General features: G+C 32.4%; 1 protein-coding gene across 2 annotated transcripts in view; it reads left to right on the forward strand.

The window, feature by feature from the left end:
* LOC144854296 (uncharacterized) overlaps window positions 1-22,604 on the forward strand; it is a 180,476-nt gene that overhangs the window by 19,660 nt on the left and 138,212 nt on the right. For both annotated transcript variants that reach the window (XM_078712233.1, XM_078712234.1), the window contains 2 exons: window positions 2,925-3,049; window positions 3,689-3,832. In XM_078712233.1, coding sequence (XP_078568359.1) covers window positions 2,925-3,049; window positions 3,689-3,832 — 269 coding nt within the window. The remainder of the gene's footprint in view (window positions 1-2,924; window positions 3,050-3,688; window positions 3,833-22,604) is intronic.

The raw sequence follows: 22,604 nt of genomic DNA on the forward strand, positions 1-22,604 counted from the left end.
GTTATAATATTTTTTATTTAATAAATAAACGATATTTAAAAGCAATTTTAAACCCAGAATCCCCCTTTAAACTATGAAGTTTGCTCCTAAATGGAAGAAAAGTAGGGTTTTTTTACCAACACTTTTGTTTATAGAATGGTTGTTATTAAATCCTTTCTTTGATTCATCTATAATGCATCTTGGATTTAGCAAAGGTGTTTAAATAGCATCTTCTATTATAGATATATTATTTATTAGCAACACTTAGATCTTTATTTGAATAGCTTCTAGCCATGTAATGATTATGTCTGTATGTGACGTACGAAAAACATTAGAAATAATAATGTTACTATGATTAAATGTGTAGTATGAACAAGTCAACACAACTTCCAACGAGATCTAATTAGTTAGAATTTGAATATTAATCCCATGATGCCACATGATAATCCAACCTAAGCTGGTATTAATCCTATCAATTATGTTTATTGTAAACATCTATTTCAATATCAATTCTAGATGCCTACAGTAGTGTTGCTTGTTGAAAGAATCAAAATTAATTTTTATAATTAAATATATTATTAATTTGTATAAGAAAGATATAATTAAGGGGCACCTTCAAGACCAAACAGAGTGTCTTTAAAGGGATTAAACTAAAGGAGGGTCTACTGCATTATATTCAATGACTAGTAAACTTTCATGAGTACAGAAGTTTCTTTATATCTTTAATGCTCCTTGATGCAAACAACTTCCTAGTTTAACAATTATCATCATGTTAGTGCAGTACCTGATGCTTCCTTAGGCTTGAATTTAACCCTAGCTATCAGTACAGACTATGTGGCCTATAGCATTTAACCCTAGCCATCAGCACAGACTATGTGGTCTATAGCATTTAACCCTAGCCATCAGCACAGACTATGTGGTCTATAGCATTTAACCCTCCATCAGCACAGACTATGTGGTCTATAGCATTTAACCCTCCATCAGCACAGACTATGTGGTCTATTGCATTTAACCCAAGCCATCAGCACAAGCTATGTTGTCTGGCATTTAACCCTAGCCATCAGCACAGACTATGTGGTCTATAGCATTTAACCCTAGCCATCAGCACAGACTATGTGGTCTATAGCATTTAACCCTAGCCATCAGCACAGACTATGTAGTCTACCATTTAACCCTAGCCATCAGCACAAGCTATGTTGTCTGGCATTTAACCCTAGCCATCAGCACAGACTATGTGGCCTATAGCATTTAACCCTATCCATCAGCACAGACTATGTGGTCTATAGCATTTAACCCTAGCCATCAGCACAGACTATGTGGTCTATAGCATTTAACCCTAGCCATCAGCACAGACTATGTAGTCTAGCATTTAACCCTAGCCATCAGTACAGACTAGTGTATGTGGTCTATAGCATTTAACCCTAGCCATCAGCACAGACTATGTGGTCTAGCAGTGAACTTCAGGCTATTGATCTGAAGGTTGTCAGTTCAAGTCCCACCACAGTACAATTATGCCAGAATAGGACAAAAGAGTATGTCCAATTAAACTCGGCTCCCTGAAACACAGATCTCTGCTGTAGTTTAACATTATGGCGACAATCTCACATGAAAACTGTTATTAGTTTCAAGGTAAATGCAATTTTCAGAGATCAATTTTAAACTAATAGGCGATATCAAATTATCTGAATCTTCAATAAGACCAGAGGTCCCTAGCCACATTCACCCAAAAATGATTATATAGCCCCATTTGAAACAGATATTATTATTTGTAAAGACCTAATTCCATTGGGAGAGCATTCTAAAATGTACAGCCACAAATCATTAAGCATCCAAGCTAAATTACATTTCAATCGACTTTAGATGTGACATAGATTAAAGTACTATATGCAATCAAATAATGTTCAACTATGTTTATTCATTTCCCATAGATCTATATTTTCTAGGTGCATGATAAATCATCAATTTCAACACATTTTTACAGTCATTTTGGAATGTTTTTCTCATTGTCTCTTTGAATACATTCACCAATTTACTGGGTGCTTCCTCCAAAGTTCACCATATATTACATACCTTTATGTTGATTTATGTTTTTCTTAACATATATGTTACTTTTGGGAAATGTCGTTGGAATGATAAACATATAATGTGAATAATCGTATAATGTGACCTAGTTTATTATAGTAGTACAGGTATTGTATAATTTCATGTGTAGTAATTGTATTGTGTTTGTGGAGTGTACCTGGATGGGTTCAGACTAGGTTGGCCTGAATAATATCACAGGTGTTATGAGCTTTCAGGTGTCTGATGGGCTAGGTTGACCTGAATTAACGTGGCATTTGAACCTGGTGGTTAACATGCTTGTTTACTAATCCTTGGGTCCTGGTTCAAATCCTGGAATATGTATGAATATAAGAAAGTATGAATATACCACTGGAGTCTTGAGTAGGCTCTGGGTTAACACTAGGTTGGTCTAAATAATATCACAGGTGGTGATGGTTAACATGCTTGTTTACTAATCCTTGGGTCCTGGTTCAAATCCTGGAATATATATGAATATAAGAAAGTATGAATATACCACTGGAGTCTTGAGTAGTCTCTGGGTTAACACTAGGTTGGTCTAAATAATATCACAGGTGGTGGTGGTTAACATGCTTGTTTACTAATCCTTGGGTCCTGGTTCAAATCCTGGAATATGTATGAATATACCACTGGAGTCTTAAGTAGTTTCTGGGTTAAGACTAGTATAGGTTAGCCTGAATATATGTCGCAGGTTTTTTGGTTCTAATTTGGCTTGAATATAGCAAAGTATGGGGAGTGAACCAATTTTATTCATTTTATTATTAATATAAATCCAAAGGCAAATTACTGAAAAAAATGACAATGCTGTGGGTATCAGTGGCTGATATATTATTAATATATATATTTGTATATTATACTATATTTAGACAAAACAGTTATGGACAACTTGGTACAGGGGATACTGAAGAAATACTATCACCAAAAGTAAATGAAAGACTTGAAGATGTTGTGCATATAGCATGTGGTGCCGGGCACAGTATAGCCACTACAGGTGACATTACATCCATTTGTCCTAATTGATTCAATTGCTTGAAACTTGTCCTCTAGATATGGATTGGAATCTTAATATAGTCAGCTTTCCCAATACCAAACTTTGAAAACTGGAAACAGATCCAAAAGATGCTAAATTTTTTTATATAGCTTAAAAAAACATTCTGAATATCAGAATTTATGGACAACCAGTATCTTTGGCCAGTACGATGGTCCCCGGTATTGGAGGAGAGGTATTGGAGAGTGCTAGTTTTAATTAAAAAAATTATCACAACATTGGCATTGTAGAATTATGATTTATCTTTGGTTTGCACCAATATTTTCAATGACCAGAAGCAGTGGCTTACGAACCGGACAATAAAACCCCAGTGAGATGAGATGTTTTTTCCATACAAAATTATTCTAGAGAAATTTCACCTTAGAAGGTGAGAGGATGACTTGATATGTCCAAATTGAATGTGACTTTAATAAATTCCTTTATTTCAACTAAATAACCTTCCAAAGACATTGCAAATTATTAAGCTAGATATTTTTTTTGTAAACACGCCTTAAGCACTCTTGTGCTTTATACAAATGCATATTATTATTAAAGTAATAATTTCATTAATCAACTATTAGTAAACTATTTTTGTGATTGTAGTGTCTGGTGAGCTTTATGTTTGGGGCAACGGTAGAGCTTGTGGAATGCGGCGTAAGGACATCCTCTTTCCACTTCGCAAGTTCACGAGTCATGAAAACATCATCATGGTCGCTGCTGGAAGTGGACACTCCTTGGCACTAACAGGTCAGACATATCTGTTTATTTCATGCAATCTTTTAGTAGTAGTATAAATTGTGTTTCAGCAATTCTAGCATTCAAGTTGCAAGATATCATATTTTCAATACAAGTAAGTAATAATGTCTATTATTCATTTGTTGACATGCGTATGCATATTTTCCTAGTATACACCATTCTTATTGGAACTGTATTTATCGATTTAACATTCACCCTTCGCCTACCCTCTCGAAGCAAAAGCTCAATACTAGGTTACTCTCAGCAGTGATGGTGTATAGTATAAATATAATTCAGTATAAAAGTTATTAAACATGTAGGGTTCATATGAAGATTACAAAATCAAGATTACAAAAGTTTCATAAAGCGCATGTGGACAAAGTAAAAATAGTGGTGTTAACAACTCTTGACATTTTGTCTATGTGTGAGATGAGTACAGGCCTTCCTTCTAAAGAAATCTTTATAGGAAACATGTCCTAATAATAGCTAAGATCAACAAACATACAAATAATAATGATGTGTGTTAATATTGGGGTATGGTTCATTTGAGATCAAGATTACAAAAGTTTCATAAAGCGCATGTGGACAAAGTAAAAATAGTGGTGTTAACAACTCTTGACATTTTGTCTATGTGTGAAATGAGGATAGGCCTTCTTTCTAAAGAAATCTTTATAGGAAACATGTCCTAATAATAGCTAAGATCAACAAACATACAAATAAATAATGATGTGTGTTAATATTGGGGTATGGTTCATTTGAGATCAAGATTACAAAAGTTTGATAAAGCGCATGTGGACAAAGTAAAAATAGTGGTGTAAACAACTTTTTACATTTGGTCTATGTGTGAAATGAGTACAAGCCTTCCTTTTAAAGAAATCTTAATAGGAGACATGTTCTATTAATAGTTAAGATCAACAAACAAATAAATAATGATGTGTGTTTATATTGGAGTCACCTGTAGCTCCAAGTTATAATTCATTAGTTGTCAACAATTCTGATCTATGAACAATCTGCTGCCACCGCAGGTTAGCAATTGTTCTCTTTCGTCCGTTCAGCTTAATTGCAATTAATGATTCATCATTGTGTCTGAAAAGGAAAAATAAACTTGTCTTTAATTGACCTCCAAAGGTATTTGCATCCATTTTCCGCTCAAGGCCACGAGACTTCATCGTCTTGTCGGCACTGAGACAGTGGCCACAAATTACCTAGGTTGCCTAGAGTGTCCAAGATGTCCAATTGACAATAACAATGCATTAGAAGAAATTAGATTGGCGCCTACTACTACATACAGTTATCAACATTAAAATCTTAATATAGAATTTAGTATTGATGTTTTTCAACCATTCCCAAGGTCATTGTTCGTTGTCTTTGTTTATCTGTTGGGCATTATATTTTTCAATGAACATTTTTGTATCAAAACAGATTTGGATGAGAATCAAGAAAGTGTTTTCCATCGATAAAAAGTAGACTCTTGTATCAAACAGAGGTTCTTGTTTCAAATGCGTAGTCAGGGTAATTTCCCACCTCTACTATTTGAGTAGAGGCTAGTTAGACCACCACTTCCGCTTCTGGTCTTTAGTTTGGAAAGAGGGGTTCCAGTACAAACTTGCCTGCCTCCCTACAGGCTTGTGTTTTACACATTTTCCCATTAGATATTGGAAGCATATGGCTTTAATATCAGTGGTGATGTAAGCGTTCACTAACTTCTGATGTTGGTTTGGATAACATTTGTTGTAGGTTTTAAGTATGAATTCAATTTGTTTGCTCCTTGTTTGAGGTGGATTTTTTCATGTTTTTAGAAAATGTAACACATACTAGGTAGGCCTATTTTACTTTAAATGCATTACTCACTATGTGTGACACCCAACTGCGTATATTGCTTGTTAATATTTTCACCCCCAAAAAAGTTACTTTATGTGTTATTATAAAAAATACTTTTTATTTTTGTTGGTGTACTACTGTATATACATTTATTTAGTTATAAATTTAGTTCTGTGATCTTTTTGTATTTTTCAGGGGGTTCGGGGTTTTTTAAAATTGATTTTAGTTGAATATTTTTAGGTGATCATTTAGAATAAAATGATCACCTATTGTTATTGTATAAAATCTTTATTATTATTTTTTTTCTTTTTTTTATTCTTTTTATTGTTTCTGTACACTATTTTGTGTAACAATTATCTCAAAAAGTTTAATGTCAATGATTACAAAAATTTCAGAATATCTTTCAAATAATATAACTTAATCCTAATAAGCTTTCCAGCGTGATCACTCATCCGTGACGACATTTATACGCCATTTTGCGAAATCACATTATCAATCATATCTCCATAATTCATTATCACATATTAATGAAATTCACTACACGTAAACTTCAGATCAAGGGTAAAAATATTAGCAAATAAAAACGCACGTGCACGTAGGTTCATGCGCGTGATATCGCGCGTTAAAAATTTAAAACGCGCAAAATTAGGTTTTGATCAATTTAGAGCATGAATTAGGCCATTTGCGTGTTTCAAAAAATTACTTGTACAAATTTTAAAGAGCGCGCACCGCGCTTCTACGTGCCAAATTTTCTTCCAATTGTTATATTTTATTGCTCAATTCATTATCTTTCGATATTGTTATTCACAAGTTTATTTTGATATTGTCATCAGTGCCAACAAATTAGAACATGATGTGTGTCCGTAATTTCACCAATGCTACACTGTATATAGATATACAGTATATACTGTACATAATGTGATATGGCATATAATAGGCACAACTCAGCACTATAAGCGTATAATAAGATGGCATACATCAACATTTTCCGATTGTATGTTAACATACGTGCATGTTTAAAAAATATTAATGTCAATAAAATGATAAAAATGATCACCTATAATTCGTCAAAGTGACGAATTAAATTCTAGTTAAAGTTAAAAATTGTAATGTAAATTATAATAAGTTTGTGGTAAAAAATGTAACTGAAGAATTAAAATTCATGTTTGCTGCCCTCTTTAAAATGAGAATCAACTTATATTAGCCTAAACCTTCCAGAAAAATTTCACTTGAAGCAAAATTCACAATATTTCTATAACATGACCTGAAAAAAAAATGTTCTGATTTAAAAAAAAATTACAACCTATCACAAAAACCTTTTTAAAAACTTGCTGAATAGGGTGGGCTTGAGTTTTTACTTGGAACTACGTTTACTATCACACATATTTTGAGAAATAGAGCATTATTTATGTTTAAAGATGTATTATCTCCCAATCAATTAAATCAGACTTTGAATAACTTATTTGTAGTTTTAATAAAGTTATTACAACATTAAAAATTAATTAAATCAGACTTTGAATAAGTTATTTGTAGTTTTAATAAAGTTATTTCCTTCTGTAAAAAAAAAAAAAGGCAACAAAAATGTTTTCTTATATAAAATGACAAAATAAATGGTCAAATTCAACCAAAAATCCATTGGCTGGTAGCCAAATTGACTATTTTGTGCTTTAAATTACATTTTTTTTAGGTAAATAATTTTTTTTTTATTCAATTTTTGTTCAAAGTGGATAACTATTATGTGACATTAAAATGACATTCAACAAAAAAATGTAAACAATTATTTTTTCAGGGGGACACAATACATCTTTGATATTCATTAATTTGATGATAATCTTCAATACGTCACATAGGCCTAATTCCTCATAATCGGTTAGCAACTCTACACCTTTTTGTCTGAAGATGAGATCTTTGTCAAAACTTTATTTCTTCATTCTGATCTAGTTTCATGTTGTAAAAATGTTATCATTAGATTTCAGCAGATAAAATGTTCACTACATCCTCATGTGATCTACATTTAGTCACATGACCAGAATATGACATTTGCGTCTTTATTGCCTTTTATTGGTAAAACATTCACTCTTGGGAGATGCTATGGAGACAGAAAAAAAACCAAACTCAACTGACAATTTTATTTTTGTCATTTTATGTATGTATATCTCAAAAACTTTGAAACTGTGCAATGGATTGAAATTAACAATTTTAGGCATATCTATGTTGTGATTAGTCATGACTGCAGTTGGTCTATTGTATTGTACTCATAACGATATGTGAATTTCGCCGCCATAACAATTCCAAAAAACTTGTTGTACTAAAGGGTTTGAAAGTGTGCAATGGATTGAAACACTTTAGTTCTATATTGTAAACTAATCATAATTGCAGTGAGTCTATTGCATTCTTTGCAAACATTTTGTTTACTTTGTATTACAATTCTCAATAATTTACTGTATTAAAGGCTTTGATACATTGCAATGGATTAAAAACCCATTTCATAATTATCTAATCATGACATTGAATTACGCAACTGAGGTGAGTCTATGGTATTCTTAGCAACCAGCAATATTTATCACAATTCTCAAAAACTGTGTACTAAAGGCTTGAAACCTTGAGCTGCAGTGTAGCACTTTATATAACTTTTTACTTGTACAAAATGTGAATATTTAAATAAAAACTTTAATTATACTATGAAAAATACTAATAATATATTTTACTATAAATTTTAAAATGTGCAAATTAATTTTCATTCATGCAAATTTTGACATCAGATGTTTCAGCTAGTAACTATACGCTTGAGGTCATTCTTATTAGGTCACTTCATTGTTTTAATAAAATATTTATATATATATATTTCATATTTAATAAAATGATAAAAAATGCAGTTCATAATACTGTATAGAATCTGTAAATATATTAAGTTTAATTATTATTTAAGATGCAGGTTGCTATTTTCTTTTGTAATTTACTTTTACACTTACTACTTACAGTGCACTTACAAGGGGTGTATTCAAGAATTCCATATTTACCATAGGCTGCCTTCTACTACAGTCATGGATCTAGAAGGGGTGCATCATCTATTAGCCCACAATTAAATCTGTTTGTTTTTATCCTACCTATACCATATGCAATGCAATTGTTATCTACTTATATTTGTGTAATCCCTACAGTACATATTAAATTCTTAATAATACTATATTATTCATAATAATTTATTTTTAATTACATTGCATTATGACCTCCATCTTATTATTACCCCTGCCTAGGATGTTGTCTTGTCATGTGTTTGTGTTGGTGTGTGTGTTTGTCAGCAGCATGATGACAAAACTTTAAAAACGAATCTTTATCAAATTTGAACTACGGACAGACAACTTTATTACATTTTACTCCTGACAGGGTTCCAACTCTCTGATTTCTCTTGTTTATACATATTTGCCTCCGTCTAGGAGGTTATAATCAGGCTTTGTGATGATGCTCTGTCCATTCATGTACGGCTGGAGAACTGTAGGAATCCAAATGCCTCCATACAGTACACAAGTACACATCCCCACCTTTCTGGATCTGATCCCTGCATGTGTATTATAACTACCTTAATATGATACATACACACAGTTGAAAAACAAGTTAGATAATCTTAACTAAAGAAGGCACCAATATATAATTCATAAGTTGATTTAAAAATTAATGTGTACATACACTGAAAAAATGCTAATGTGTGAAATCATTCATGTCAGTTGGCAGGTGGTATTTGAACCTAATTAACTCACCCTAGATGGTATATAATAATCGATATGATTTAAACATACATCATTTTTCAATAATACACGTCATATGTAGGTAATTTTTATACATAAACTCAATTGTGCATTTGTTTTTCGTTGGAAATATATATCTTAGGTTTAAATTTAAATAGCTTTCATAGTCAACATTGTGTTGTGTGGACTAAGTAATCTGAAATTATCCTATAATTTTTCGTTTGGTTTGGCTTTGATCACAGTCAAGTAAGAGCCACAGTCCAGTCAGATACAAGCTACTGGCAAATAAAGAGCCACAGTCAAATAAGCGCCGCAGTTAAATAAGCGCAGCAGTCAAATAAGCAGTAGCAACATCACATTCCTATTTTTTCGCTCGATACTCATTACTATTTTACTATTCCTGGTGGGAAAAATATGAAAGATTATGAAGTCACAGTTTAATGTGATTCTGGCACAAATTCTAAGTGGGATAATCATTACAAGTGAGTCGAGGGATCGACTACATTATGTTTGCGATCACAGCTCCCTTGGGATTATTATTATGTCAAGATTGGCTGAACTGTGGCTTACATTATGAGGGAGAGCATAAGGAGATTTTAGTGTTGATCCAATGGTGTCATTAATTCTCCTGAATGGATTACAGAATGAATTTAGTTCACATCCCCCCTCATTTGCAAGCATAGTAGGTTTTGTAAAGCATTTATGGCATACTGGTCACAGAGCATGCCTTCCTAATCCGGTGTCATGAGTATAATATTCGGATAAAGCCAGAATTTTAAATTTAATGTTTTGTTTGATCATGGATGTATAACATTAGACTACAGTCTGCAGGCTTTCAACAAATGAAATTTATCCTTTCACCATTCAACGAATATAAAACATTCAGCCACTTCCATATTAATTAAATCGATTGCGAAAGTTTTAAAATTTTGTCCAAAAATTTGACTCAAAATCATTCTGGGGAGTTATACCTTGCATAATTTACAGGTGTGTTTCGTCACGCAGTATTCAGGCCTGCTGCATTGACAACAATTTTTAAAAACTGACAGTCCAATAGTACCTATTGGATTCATGCAATTCCATCGAATACGGGCTTTCAAAATCTCAAATTACAAACTAATTCAGAATACTGTGTATTATCACTAGGACTAGAGCATTTGCCAATATAACTCCATTCCTCAAAGATCTCCAGCAGATCATTTTTATCGTTTCATCTGCTCGTTTTTGGAATGCTCTACCACAAACTCAAGTGGCAACATCAATTGATATATTAAATAAATCTTTTTACTATACATTATTTTGGTAGAAGGAAAGAATATACAAATGGCCTTTTCACTCGAGCTCCTGTGATTTCTGCTCCGACGTGATCTCATATGGGAGCTTCAAAGTGCTGGAGAATGGAGAGGTGTAAATGGTTCCTCTGCTTCTTCTTCCTTTTTTGGTTATCTTAGGATATTTTAGGGATCACTTTTTGTTTGTAAAGCGCTGTAGAAACATTGTATTAGGCGCTATATGAAATATTATTACTGAAGAAAAGATTATTTTAGGCCTGGCTTAGTAGATGACATTTTGTCTGGGCTAGTAGGATTATAAAGGGGCACTTCATCAGGGAAAGTGGAGTTTGTTCGAACCCTACGAACCCTCCTAAATAGTGGCAGCAACATATTGTGTTCTAAATAAAAACAGCTTGTTGACTCTGGAGACTCTAGACCAAGGGAGTGGAGCTCAGCCCCATGATAAAACAGATATTTGGCAGTCAACAGGAAATCCACTCAAATGAATAAACTAATCTAATTTTTTTTAAATGTGCCAACAACGTTTCTCAACAATTTATCACCGATGGAAAATGTGCACACACCTTCAGACATAAAAAACTTATAACTGGTTCAGAGTTCAAATAATATCTGCCTTTTTTGCCATCATGAGATATTATTTTCTTTCGTAAAGTAAAGAACAATGAGATTTGTAGTGGAACATCCATCATATATTTTTCGACAGGTGTCCATAAAGCTATAAGAAAATCACTTTTTTATTCCATAATTTTCCATTATAAGATAATGATTCGGTTGCTAAGCGATTGGAAATGTGCGAAGCAAATGAGTATATCTTATCTTTAAAATGCTTTTTTTCCTAAAATGATATTTTTTTTCCTGAAAATGATTGTCATCATCAACATTCTCAATATTATCTTCATCTTTATCATCATTTTTTAATTTATTATTAAATTTAAAAAGAATGAAAATTAGAAAGAAAAAGAACTAATAATATTAGATAATGTTATTGTAAATATTCATCTGGTTTCTGTATTTACCATCTAATCTCGTAATTCGTACCATTGGTTTGATAAAAAGAATTTTATACACATTAGATAATGTTTATGTATCAAATTTTGCATTAACTAAATATTCAAAAAAATATTATTTAAAATTCTTAAAAAATTGAATGTGAAAATGACTTGACTATTCATGGTACATTAAAGATAATGAAATATTCATGAGAACCATCTATGTCACCATTTTGACAGCATTTAAACTGTATTAAATAATTTATGTAATTACATGCTTTTAAAAAAAATCGTGAGCACAGATACACCTATATAAGTTGCGTTATTATTGTTCGAGTTGTATGCATTTATTAACAAATATTATGAATATATTTATTTGCTGTAACAGCTCTCTAAAATGTACATTTTTTCTACGTATATTAGTATCATTTAATTGCATGAGTACATGCAGTAGTATAGAGGCCGTGGTGCAGAGACGGTTTACCGCTATCTAAATGCGCAGTCGTAATTTAAACCATGTAAATTAGAATGGTTGAATTTAGAGACGCATCTAGTTATGGCGTACATATTTATTTATATTTTTAAAAATGTGTATATGCATATTATTAAGTTATTATTTAATTTACTATTTTGTTCTCACGATATCATTTTGTTTTGGTGACGTAACGAAAGCAAAGTTCTGTACGTGATGGATTAAGTCAGAGTATGTTTTAATAATTATATAAGAGATAATGATATTCAGTAATAGTTTATGTTTGAGTTTACATATGTTAACATACGGTTTACCTTCATTATTATCGAAATCGTTTTCTATAATTCATTATGCGCCCTTGTATTCGGTTACGATTCACAACAAATCATATTTTCATAAAATGTGTAATATTCAATTGCGTCGTCATTGAAAACGATAAATTTTATATTATAAAGGCATTCTTAGGTAGTAATTTTAATAAAGAAATCACATTTTGAGCAGATTCGCAACTATAGCGGCGCATCACTTCCCGGCGTACTTGCAATCATCCGCCTAATATTAAAACCACAGCAGTTTCGTGTGACTTTAGTGCACCTTGATATCCGACGCTGAAACATTTCTAAGCGTATTCAGAAGTTTCTCGTGAATTATACGAACATGAATAACAGATTCTCGTAAAGGAAGTTATAAAAAAGAACAATACGGAATAAAATTTGCGGCCGTGCATACCACTTATAATTCGCGACATTGTGTTGCCATATTGGAATACTGACCCGAGCTCTTGGAATTATTGTCTAATTAGGCCCCATGGTTGTTAGGATATAGGGTATGTTGTAAGTTTGAAGCCATCATGTTTGCGGTTGTGAAACGCCACTCTCTGGATTCTTTATACTTTGGGATATATACTATCAGATTTATACCGTCTGCTTTTCGGATGTATAATATGCGAATTCGTGAAGGACGTCCGGTGAGTATCTTCAATTTGGTTTTGTAAATTGTTTGTGGTTTGTGCCCGACAATGATTATAATTACCCTACGTCTAGTACGAGCGAGAAATGTTGTTTCTCAAGGCAAGCAGCCTTACCTTTTGATACGGTTGGCTATTGTATCGGCCTCGGCTTAGATCTCAGGTTTTTGTATGTGTCTTACGGCTTGAGGGTCTACGACATACATGACCAAGGTCGTGAAATGTGCAATGACCAATTATGTTTTGGAGTACATAATTATTTCCAGATGATTGTATAAATCATAAATTGTGTATAGTCTGCGTTTTAAAACGAGAAAATAATATGTTATTAGTCGACGGCTTTTGATTCTCGTTCATAACATTCATCATCTTTCTCATGGGATTAAGTATGAATGTGTATTACATAGGTCATTAAAGGTTATTGGTAGCACGACCTTCTATAACCTTCAGGGTAAGATTAAAGGATCTTATTTGCTATTACTCTCAGAAAAAACGACGCCCACTTTATATGCGTTTAAAGCCTGCAGATCATACGTGCAGATTTAAGCATACAAACTATTCTATCGGTGCTAGGCCTACCCGACAAAGAAAATCTCTGCACTTATTGCAACGTTTTTTTATCTTTTTCTCTTCATTGTATAAAAGCATGGAATTTAAAATTATTTCAACCTTGACTTTATGTAACATTATGACTTGAATAGTTTTAAAAAATACATGACCTTTGGCGAGCCGTAAATTGATTGCCATGCTAAGCTACTCAGATTCATACTAGTCTCTGTCATCATTCATCGCTCTTGGTCAAACTGCCAGAGTAACATTTATCGTAATCTTGGAAAATCGTGAATCAATTCTAGAAATTGGGTAGTATGGAAAAAAAGATAGAATGTAATTCTGTAGATAACATGAACATGAATGATAAAAGGTATTTTAGACTGTAAAACATATTTTTTTAAAATTATTTTTAATTTAAATATACCTTCATTTTCGTTACCAAAATTAAAAAAACTGAACACAATAGGCTTATTGATCTGAGACCAGATTTATTAAATAAAAAATAATAAAAAAGTAATTCAGTTTTCAAAATAACCAACTAATTATTTTTATGTTTTTTTTTAAAGTCTATTCTATAAGTTAAAACATTGATTTATTTTTAAAAATTGATTTAAAAGAAAGTTTTTCACTAAGCACTTAACTAAACATTAATGTTTTGTTATGTTGTACAATTATGTTATGTTAGTTAATAATTACATTTTATAAATTAATATAGTTATATAAGTTATGAAGGCAAATTTATATAGAAGAAGCCGAGAAAAACATTGACGAGATTTGGCGTCTGCTGAATATCATTATAGTATTAAAATCTATACTAGATGATAGATGTTGCACCTGGTATCAGATATCATTGACATTTGAACTAGGTCATTATTGAGTTCTAAAGGATATGTTTTCATACTAATAATTCCGGAAAACATTTTTACTATGGGCTTAGTTTGTAAATAATATATAACATATTTCTGCTTCAACCGAAATAAATGATTAACTAACGTCTGAACTAGGTAACATTTGAGTGATGCCAACATGGCAGTGATATCTTAAAATGCAGCTGAAAAGACTTGCATGAATAATAGTTAACATAGGCAGATCCATGGTGTATGTCTCCCTCACTTCTTTCTTCCTCCTTCCCTCACCCCCTCCTTCCCTCTATCCCTCCTTCCCCCACCCTCCCTCCCTCCACCCCTCCTAAATTGTTCAAATTTCTCGTAAAAAAATAAAATATGTTTTTGTATGTATATAAACAGGCGAAACTTAGCAGACCTTATGTACTAACACTTTGACCTTTGACTGCTTTGGCTATTAAAGGAGACCTACACACTCCTTATTGATATGTGGATTCAGAATCCACAGGCCCCCTTCTCCTTCTAGCCTCCATCCTTTCTCCAACAAAGCTCTGGTTCCGCCCAGGTTAAGTAGCATTTCAACACCTATTCGCTGTTGTTAATAAAAAATAATACTATTTAACCGATTTTGATGCAGTTTTATACCTATATTAATCCATCCTTAGAGCTTTTATCCTTGGGAATATTATATATAATACATTATAAAAATCTTTTGAATGTACGACTTAAAACCACAAGATCATAAATAACCAGAGATATTGAATTATATTAAATTGTCTCCACCGCAACCGAAGGTTACACAATATTATGTTTAACAAATTACTAAAGCCTTGTTAAGACTTATGTCGTCATATTTCAGACGTTCTATTACACATTATATTTTATCTATTTAAAGCTGAAATATACGTCGCAGGAGTATTGCTGACCAATATACACACCTGTGATAAATGTGAAATTTTTAAAACATGTTAATTTAGTTGAGCTATAACTTTTGGTTTGTCAATATCTCTTGTCTGAACAATGTTTTAAAAAAATCTTTTTAAACTGCAACTAGTTTGATAGTGTGGACAGAGCTTTAGGTTTGTGGTTTGGAAGGAGTTATACTCCCTGGAAATATTTTAATGTCTTTAGTAAATGCTAGCGACCTTATTCACATTCTTAAGAGATCTGTATTATATAAAAAACTAGAAATAAACTAGAAGTTACTAAGTTCAAAGTGTGATACAGAGTTACATTATCTTCCATTGGAACCATTAAAATCATTACTAAAACAAGACATTCTCATAATTCTCAGATTTTAATGTAATTTAAAAGGTCGGCACATTTGCACATAAAGCTGTAAGAATTCCCAATATCATCATGATTTATTTGTATATCGTACAGGTTTGCTATTTTTAGTTGGCCTGTCTAATTTACTTCGCACCACAACATAGACCTGTCTTGCAGGATATAACTCAACATTGTGAAGGTCTCTCATTAACTTCTTTTTTTTTTTTTGCCAAAATTTTTTTTTTTTTCATTTGATGAAATTTAGTTTTATATACTACATGTTCATACTGATGTTGTTATAGGTTCTTATCTAACGCCAGTGTATGGTATTCCATGGTAAAAGTGTTTGATTAAATTTCCTAATTCTTATATTTTAGAATGGAAGTTCCAGCATGCACGTTGTATTGTCTGTTCATGGGGCTTGGATGGGAGGTAAAATTCAGTGGTCCAGCATGAAAGTGTTTTAATCAGGTCTATTTTGCTTGTGTTATAAACGCATACATCCATGTCTGTATAAATTACCTACAATAGTTGCAATGGGCTTTTAATACCATGCAAGTTTATAAGAGGCATATATTTTTTTGGTTAGTTTTAGTGAAAACAATACTTTTAGGTGTCTCTTGCATGCATCTGTAGCCTTTGGTGAAGTTTGAAGTTGTTGACATACAACATTATTCTATACATTCTTTTGCAAAGATTTTGTCGAAAGGTAGCCTGAATGGAGCTGGCCCGTTTATGAAGTAACCCCTGCTTCCTAACCGTGTTAACATGTGACCATTTAATAAGCAGGTCGTGTCAATTGCATTCACCTTAGATAGGCTATACTGCTTAAAGAATAAACAGTTAAAATGTAAGTCAAAGAGGGTCACATAGCCAAAAGGCATTATATGGCTGGTGGTGTCTGAGATTAATAGGTCTCCAGTGGTGACTATAATGTGCTAGTCTGCTTCGTTAAATTGCTCAACAGAAACATACTTAACCTAATTCTAGAATATGTGCACTGCAACTTTTGGCAGTGTTAAATGATACATTTTTCATCATTGTTAATTTGGCAATATGAATAATATTATTATTAAATATGTTATAGTTTTGTAGGAAATCTGCCATGAGTTAGCAAAATTTGTTTTCTAAAAGATATTTCTTATATTCCAATGACTATGCAATTTAATTAATATGAAAAAAGTATTCCCAAGATCAAAAGGTTTATCTGTGGCTGCGACACGATCAGTTTCACTCCCTTTAACAGACCCTGCACGCCACTTAGAATATCTACATCTAGTATAGTACTGTTGGTATTTGTCGCAGCCAGACATAAGATAAAAGGACAACTGTTATAAGTTCCAAGGCGAGCTCAGTATCCTGTTGTTAAATTGCCTTGGTATACCATAATGAAAAAAAAAAGTTCTTGTGATTTTAAGAACATTTTGATCAAGACTATCATGGTACTTTTTTCCCCTACATTCTTCCAGGCTTCCTGCTGCCGTACTAATTACTTTATTATTTAAATATGAACGTCCCCAGTCACCGTCCTTGGCAAGTGACCACAACTGATTGAGGGCAGTATTGAATAGTTGTTCCAAGATTTTTAAATGTAGGTATATGGTCTAGCGTGATGTTAGTGGTTTTGGTCTCTACCTATTTATTTTGGCATGTGATAAGGCCCTAAACATTGTATGTGTAGTTTTTTTTAACACCCTTTCACACTGTTCAGGAACATTTAACCTATTCTACTGATGAGTTATGATTTCACATGTATTATGGAAGAATGTTTGTTGAGGGCGGAATTTGTTTGATTGAAGTATTTCAATTTTTAAAATGTTAATCCTATCAGGGAGGTATCAAACTCCTGATTTCATGACATGTTTTTCAAAGACATGTATACCAAACCCCATAAATGTATTTTCACACTATTTATACTAGACAAATTGTTACTATTTGCAAAATATGGATATTGTAGTGTGAAAAGGTATTAAGTTACATCACTTGGTAATTATTCAATTACATCACCCTTCAGGAGATCACTTACCTTAGAATTATCTGACTGACTGTCAGCTTACAAAGTCAAGGCTAGCATTGATGGATAGATTTACAGCAAAACTGACCTTTTTATGTCCAATTACCTAGCTAACAAGTATTGGTAATTGTGACTGACAGGGGGTTAATTGTTTATAGCCTTAGGTCAGTCTGGCTGGACATTACTGAAACCACTCTTCTTCAGATCAAAAGGTCAGTTGAGGACAGTCAATTCTAATGGTTTTACCAACACTTTCAAAAGCTTTTGAAAATTAATCACTTTTTCAATATTTTCAAAACTGATTAATGTTTAGAGAGAAGTTAAAAACCTCTTATAAAATGTTCAAAATGTTTTCTTACACTTTAGTGTGACCAGTACAGTATATATGATATGCAAATTAGATGTCCATTGGTATGAATGTGGGTTGCGTTTATTGTTATTTTGTTTGTTAATTTGGTTTGGTGGAGGGTGGTATTTTACCTATTATCTGTTTAATTTAGTTTTCTTTATATATTTGTTAGTTTATTTTATATTTTTTCATGTTTTATTGAGCGAGGATGCACCATTACTTGGTGTGCCACCACATTAGGTGTGTTTTCCTGAATATAATGCTATTATTATCATATGCCAGGCTCCATATGCATAGTATTATTAAGAAAAAAAGATTAAATTTAACTAATCTTAAATATCGCCCTCTATAGGTCATATTTTGACCTTTAATTTGATCACCAATAGAATTTTTTTTTTTTACATTTTATTGTTGACATGAGGATCAGAGACTTAGAACCTTTAAAATAACAATAAATTTATACATCCGCCAGAACTATTTTATTTCTCTGATCAACAACTGCTGTAAATAAATAATGTAAATGTTTCCCTTTGGTCCCTTGAATGTTTCTTATCACTACTAACAGTTTCCTTGCATTCACCCGCTCACTTCCTTAAACCTTGAGATTTGATTATTATTTTTATGTATTTTATTGAATAATGTCACTGTTTCATTGTGGATTTTTGAAGGTGCTATAAAATTCTAATTTGTCTCTTCAGTTGTAAAGTTAATTAGTTAATGTGACTAAACCACAGAGAGGTTAAATAATGTCGTGACATTTTATAATGTTACCTAATTCCCACATACCATGGACTTGATTTGATGACTAGTAAAGATTCTGTAACATGATAAATGACATATTTAGCACGCTGTCATAACATGCCAACTAGCAGGTGGCAATAGGGGCCCATCTTTGATCTGTATTTTTTTGGAGGCCTACTGGTAATAACTGTTTTATTACAGATCATCAACTAACAATGTTAATTATCTCGTCTATGAGATGCTGTATATTGTGTTTGAGATGACATGTTTCAAGCTACATTAGAACCCCTATTAAGTAGACACTTTTGAGACCCAAGGCCCCTTAATGGAGGTTTACTGTAGTGCTCTTCGTTTAGGGGTGTTCAAAATATTATAAGTAATATTAATTTAGCCTGTTTTAATTGGAGTACAGAAGGAATTGTTTATTTCCACTGCGACTTCATTGTAAATACTATTATATCTTTTGATCTTTTATAACTCACTCAAGCTAGGCTGTACAAATTACTAACAGTAAATGGGCAGCTTGGGGTTTTAAACCAGGACGCCAAGATATAGGCTTCGGGAATATAGGCCTAGAGAAAACTGTTCTGTATCTTGCATTTCTGACTGGCATAAGGCTCTAGTAGGGTATATCGTAAGTTACTCTATACTGTACATCTTAAGATTTATGCTGTTTACTGTTTAATAAAATACTACAAACAGAGGTTCCTCACAATTTTTCTTAGGTTTACTTTCTTTTTTAAAACGTGTGATGTACCCAAATATGGTGGTGATATGCGCAAATATGGTAGTGATATTTCCATATATGTTAGGTGCCCATAGACAGCTTTAGGTTGTCTATGGGCAAGTAATAGAGTAATAAATAACCATTCATTCATTTGGGATATAGAAAAGAACATATCATATTTGATTTAACCAAACTTAAGGATAAAGCAAAATTTTGGCCTGAATAAATGTCTTTAGGTTAGCCTGGGGAAAATGGCAAAATCAACACTGTGGTGCACATGGTACAAGAGTTGTCAAAACAATATAGATTATCTGATAAAACTCCTAGAAAGTAGGAAGCCTTTTGCCGTTTTCCCCCTGATTGTGGATAGATTGTGTTAAATGGACACTTGTTAACGCCATGCTTCTCCTGCATGTCACATTCCAGGTAGTCCTACAGTGCAGACATTAATAGCAAAGGTAACAGATGCAAGCTCTTCATTGCTTGCAAATCATACGAGAAAAAAAAAAGAAAAATGTCATTACCGCTGATGACGGTCGGTTTCAATGTCGTAATGTTGTAGAATTTTATCACTATAGCTCAGTTATATAATATATATAGGCTGTTTCATGACAGAGTTCAGACATAGAATGTATTGCCACTTAAAACTACCTAATAGATGAGGTTTACCATAAAGAGAATTACTTAAAAATTACTGCGACAGCCATTACAAAATGAGCCAACTCAAAAATATTAAAGGTAATAAGAGTTCTATGCAATTACCGTTTAACAAAAATGAACCAGTAAAAAAACATGAAAGTAGGCCTATTAACATTTGAACAGATATCAAATTGATGGAAAATGTAGTACTTGTAAAAATAAGATATTCGATATCATTTTATTGTGTTAGATTAAGTAGACTATTTATCATTTTCATCTTGACATTTTCTTACATTAATAATCTTAGTAGTAGAATAAATAAAGTAGAATAAAAGAAACCTGTACTTATAAGACTTTTATTTATTATTTTATAGGTTTTTTTTTAGTCATATCATAAGATGTTGTCTATAGCTGTTGGTGAAATCCATAAAATATTTTCATCAAAGGATTGAATTTCAGACATGGTGCTGAGACACTGGGGAGACACATCAGACAGACGCAATGTATTCAGGTCGTTTCAAGTTTTAAAAACATAAAAATTGTACATTAAATGACCTTGTTTTTTTTTCCCTCTGAATTTTAAAGTTTTAGATGATACATTTTTTTTGCTATAAAAATGCTTTTAAACTAGAAGTTTTATTAAATCTATTTTTAGACCATCATGTGTTATCAGTGGAGTACAACCAATGAAATTAAAACTGCAAATTCTTTCCTTTGGTTAGACCAATTTAGAGCAAAAAGTTAGATTTGTTTTTAGGCCTACTTTTAACTATAGTGTTAGTTCTCTAATGTGTTCCTCCTGAGGGCAGTATTACAAAGCACTTCATTATTATACCAAACAGAAAGTCTGCTCACAAAGTTTCTGATGTTTTATGATTTCCATTATTATCATCATTATTCCTTTTTTCATCCTTTGTTTCATTCTCTTGTCCTCTTCATTTATTTGCAAATTTCTTTCAATGTGGTCTATCAACCCCAATAGTTTTACTCTTACTCCGCTCTTCTTCCAGGGCCTGTTTCTACTGCCAGCAAATAACCTGTTAAAGAGAATAAATATCTTCATTTTTAGGCAGCAGAATTGAAACAAATTTCAAATAACTGGTAAAATAGCGTTCTCAAAACAACAGTTAAAACCCTCATTGGTTAGGTGTTGAAACAAATTTCATTGGTTATCGCTGTGCAACTTTTAGCTACAAGAAAAATGGTTATCTGTTGTGACTACCTTAGTAGAACTTTTACAGTTTGATCTACAGTATGAATTTTAGCATAATAGTGGGCTGTTTTTCCTGTATTAATTTGGATTATATATTATGTTGTGCACTGTAATCATTTTGTGTTGTGTACGTAGAACCTGTTAGATGAAATGTCATGTTGTTGGTTATACAATATCAGTACCCCATACCAACCAGGAGATTGCATGTTAAGCATAGATCACACAGCTGCTACGTCATGGGAATATCTTAACATAAACCATAACAGATATTTTATCCCAAAAATGGGTTGAGGGAAACTCAATCCATACAGTTTCGATACTAATTACATTTACAATAAAGGGTACCCAAATTGCCCTCATATTACCAGGGTTGAGAATGTCTCTGGAGACAATATGACAGAGCTTAGCATTTGCCAGCATTGCAGATCTCCCAGGGGACTAGGTGACACAACCCAGAAGATATATGGGTAAAAAATTAACCTTTAAAGTTGGCAAACATGATATGTTATGACTCACATAATGTAATAGATGTAATTTCGTAAAGGAAATATATCTGTTAAAACATAATGAAACATTAAACTGCTGGTTTTTGTGCATTTGTATGTTTGAAGCACTACTTTAAATTTCACTATTTGAACTAATGTGGGACATTTTTTTGGTTATGATGCTCAACTACCAATACCAAGGTTTTATGTTCAAATCCTGTCAGATATCAGAAACAATTCCATTTCTAAAAACATTGTGTAGAGAATCTTGTGTATTGAGTGAGAAGGATAGTGAATTTAACTATGGTTATCCTTGGCAATTTGCCTAATTAAAATAAAATTAAGACTTTCTGATAAGATAAGATAACTTTATTTCATCCACAAAACAAGTGGAACTAATGGTGCTTGTCTTATACAAAGATAAAACATTAGCGGAAAAACAAATAACAAAACAATTCTATCCTAAAGTTATTATCCAATATTGTTTAAAGGTTTCTAAAGTTTGCAGTACACTAAAGTTCATCATCATCTTTTATTTAAGTAATCTTTCTCCCTCTTCCATGTGTTACTGACTGTCATTCCAGGCTGCTACACCATCTCTATACTTCTTTCTGTCTGGCGCATCATGTTCCTCAAACCATCTTTCCTTCTCTCTTTCTT

The sequence above is a fragment of the Antedon bifida genome, chromosome 10 (genome assembly GCF_963402885.1).
Source record: "Antedon bifida chromosome 10, ecAntBifi1.1, whole genome shotgun sequence".
In the NCBI taxonomy this organism is placed as follows: Eukaryota; Metazoa; Echinodermata; class Crinoidea; order Comatulida; family Antedonidae; genus Antedon; species Antedon bifida.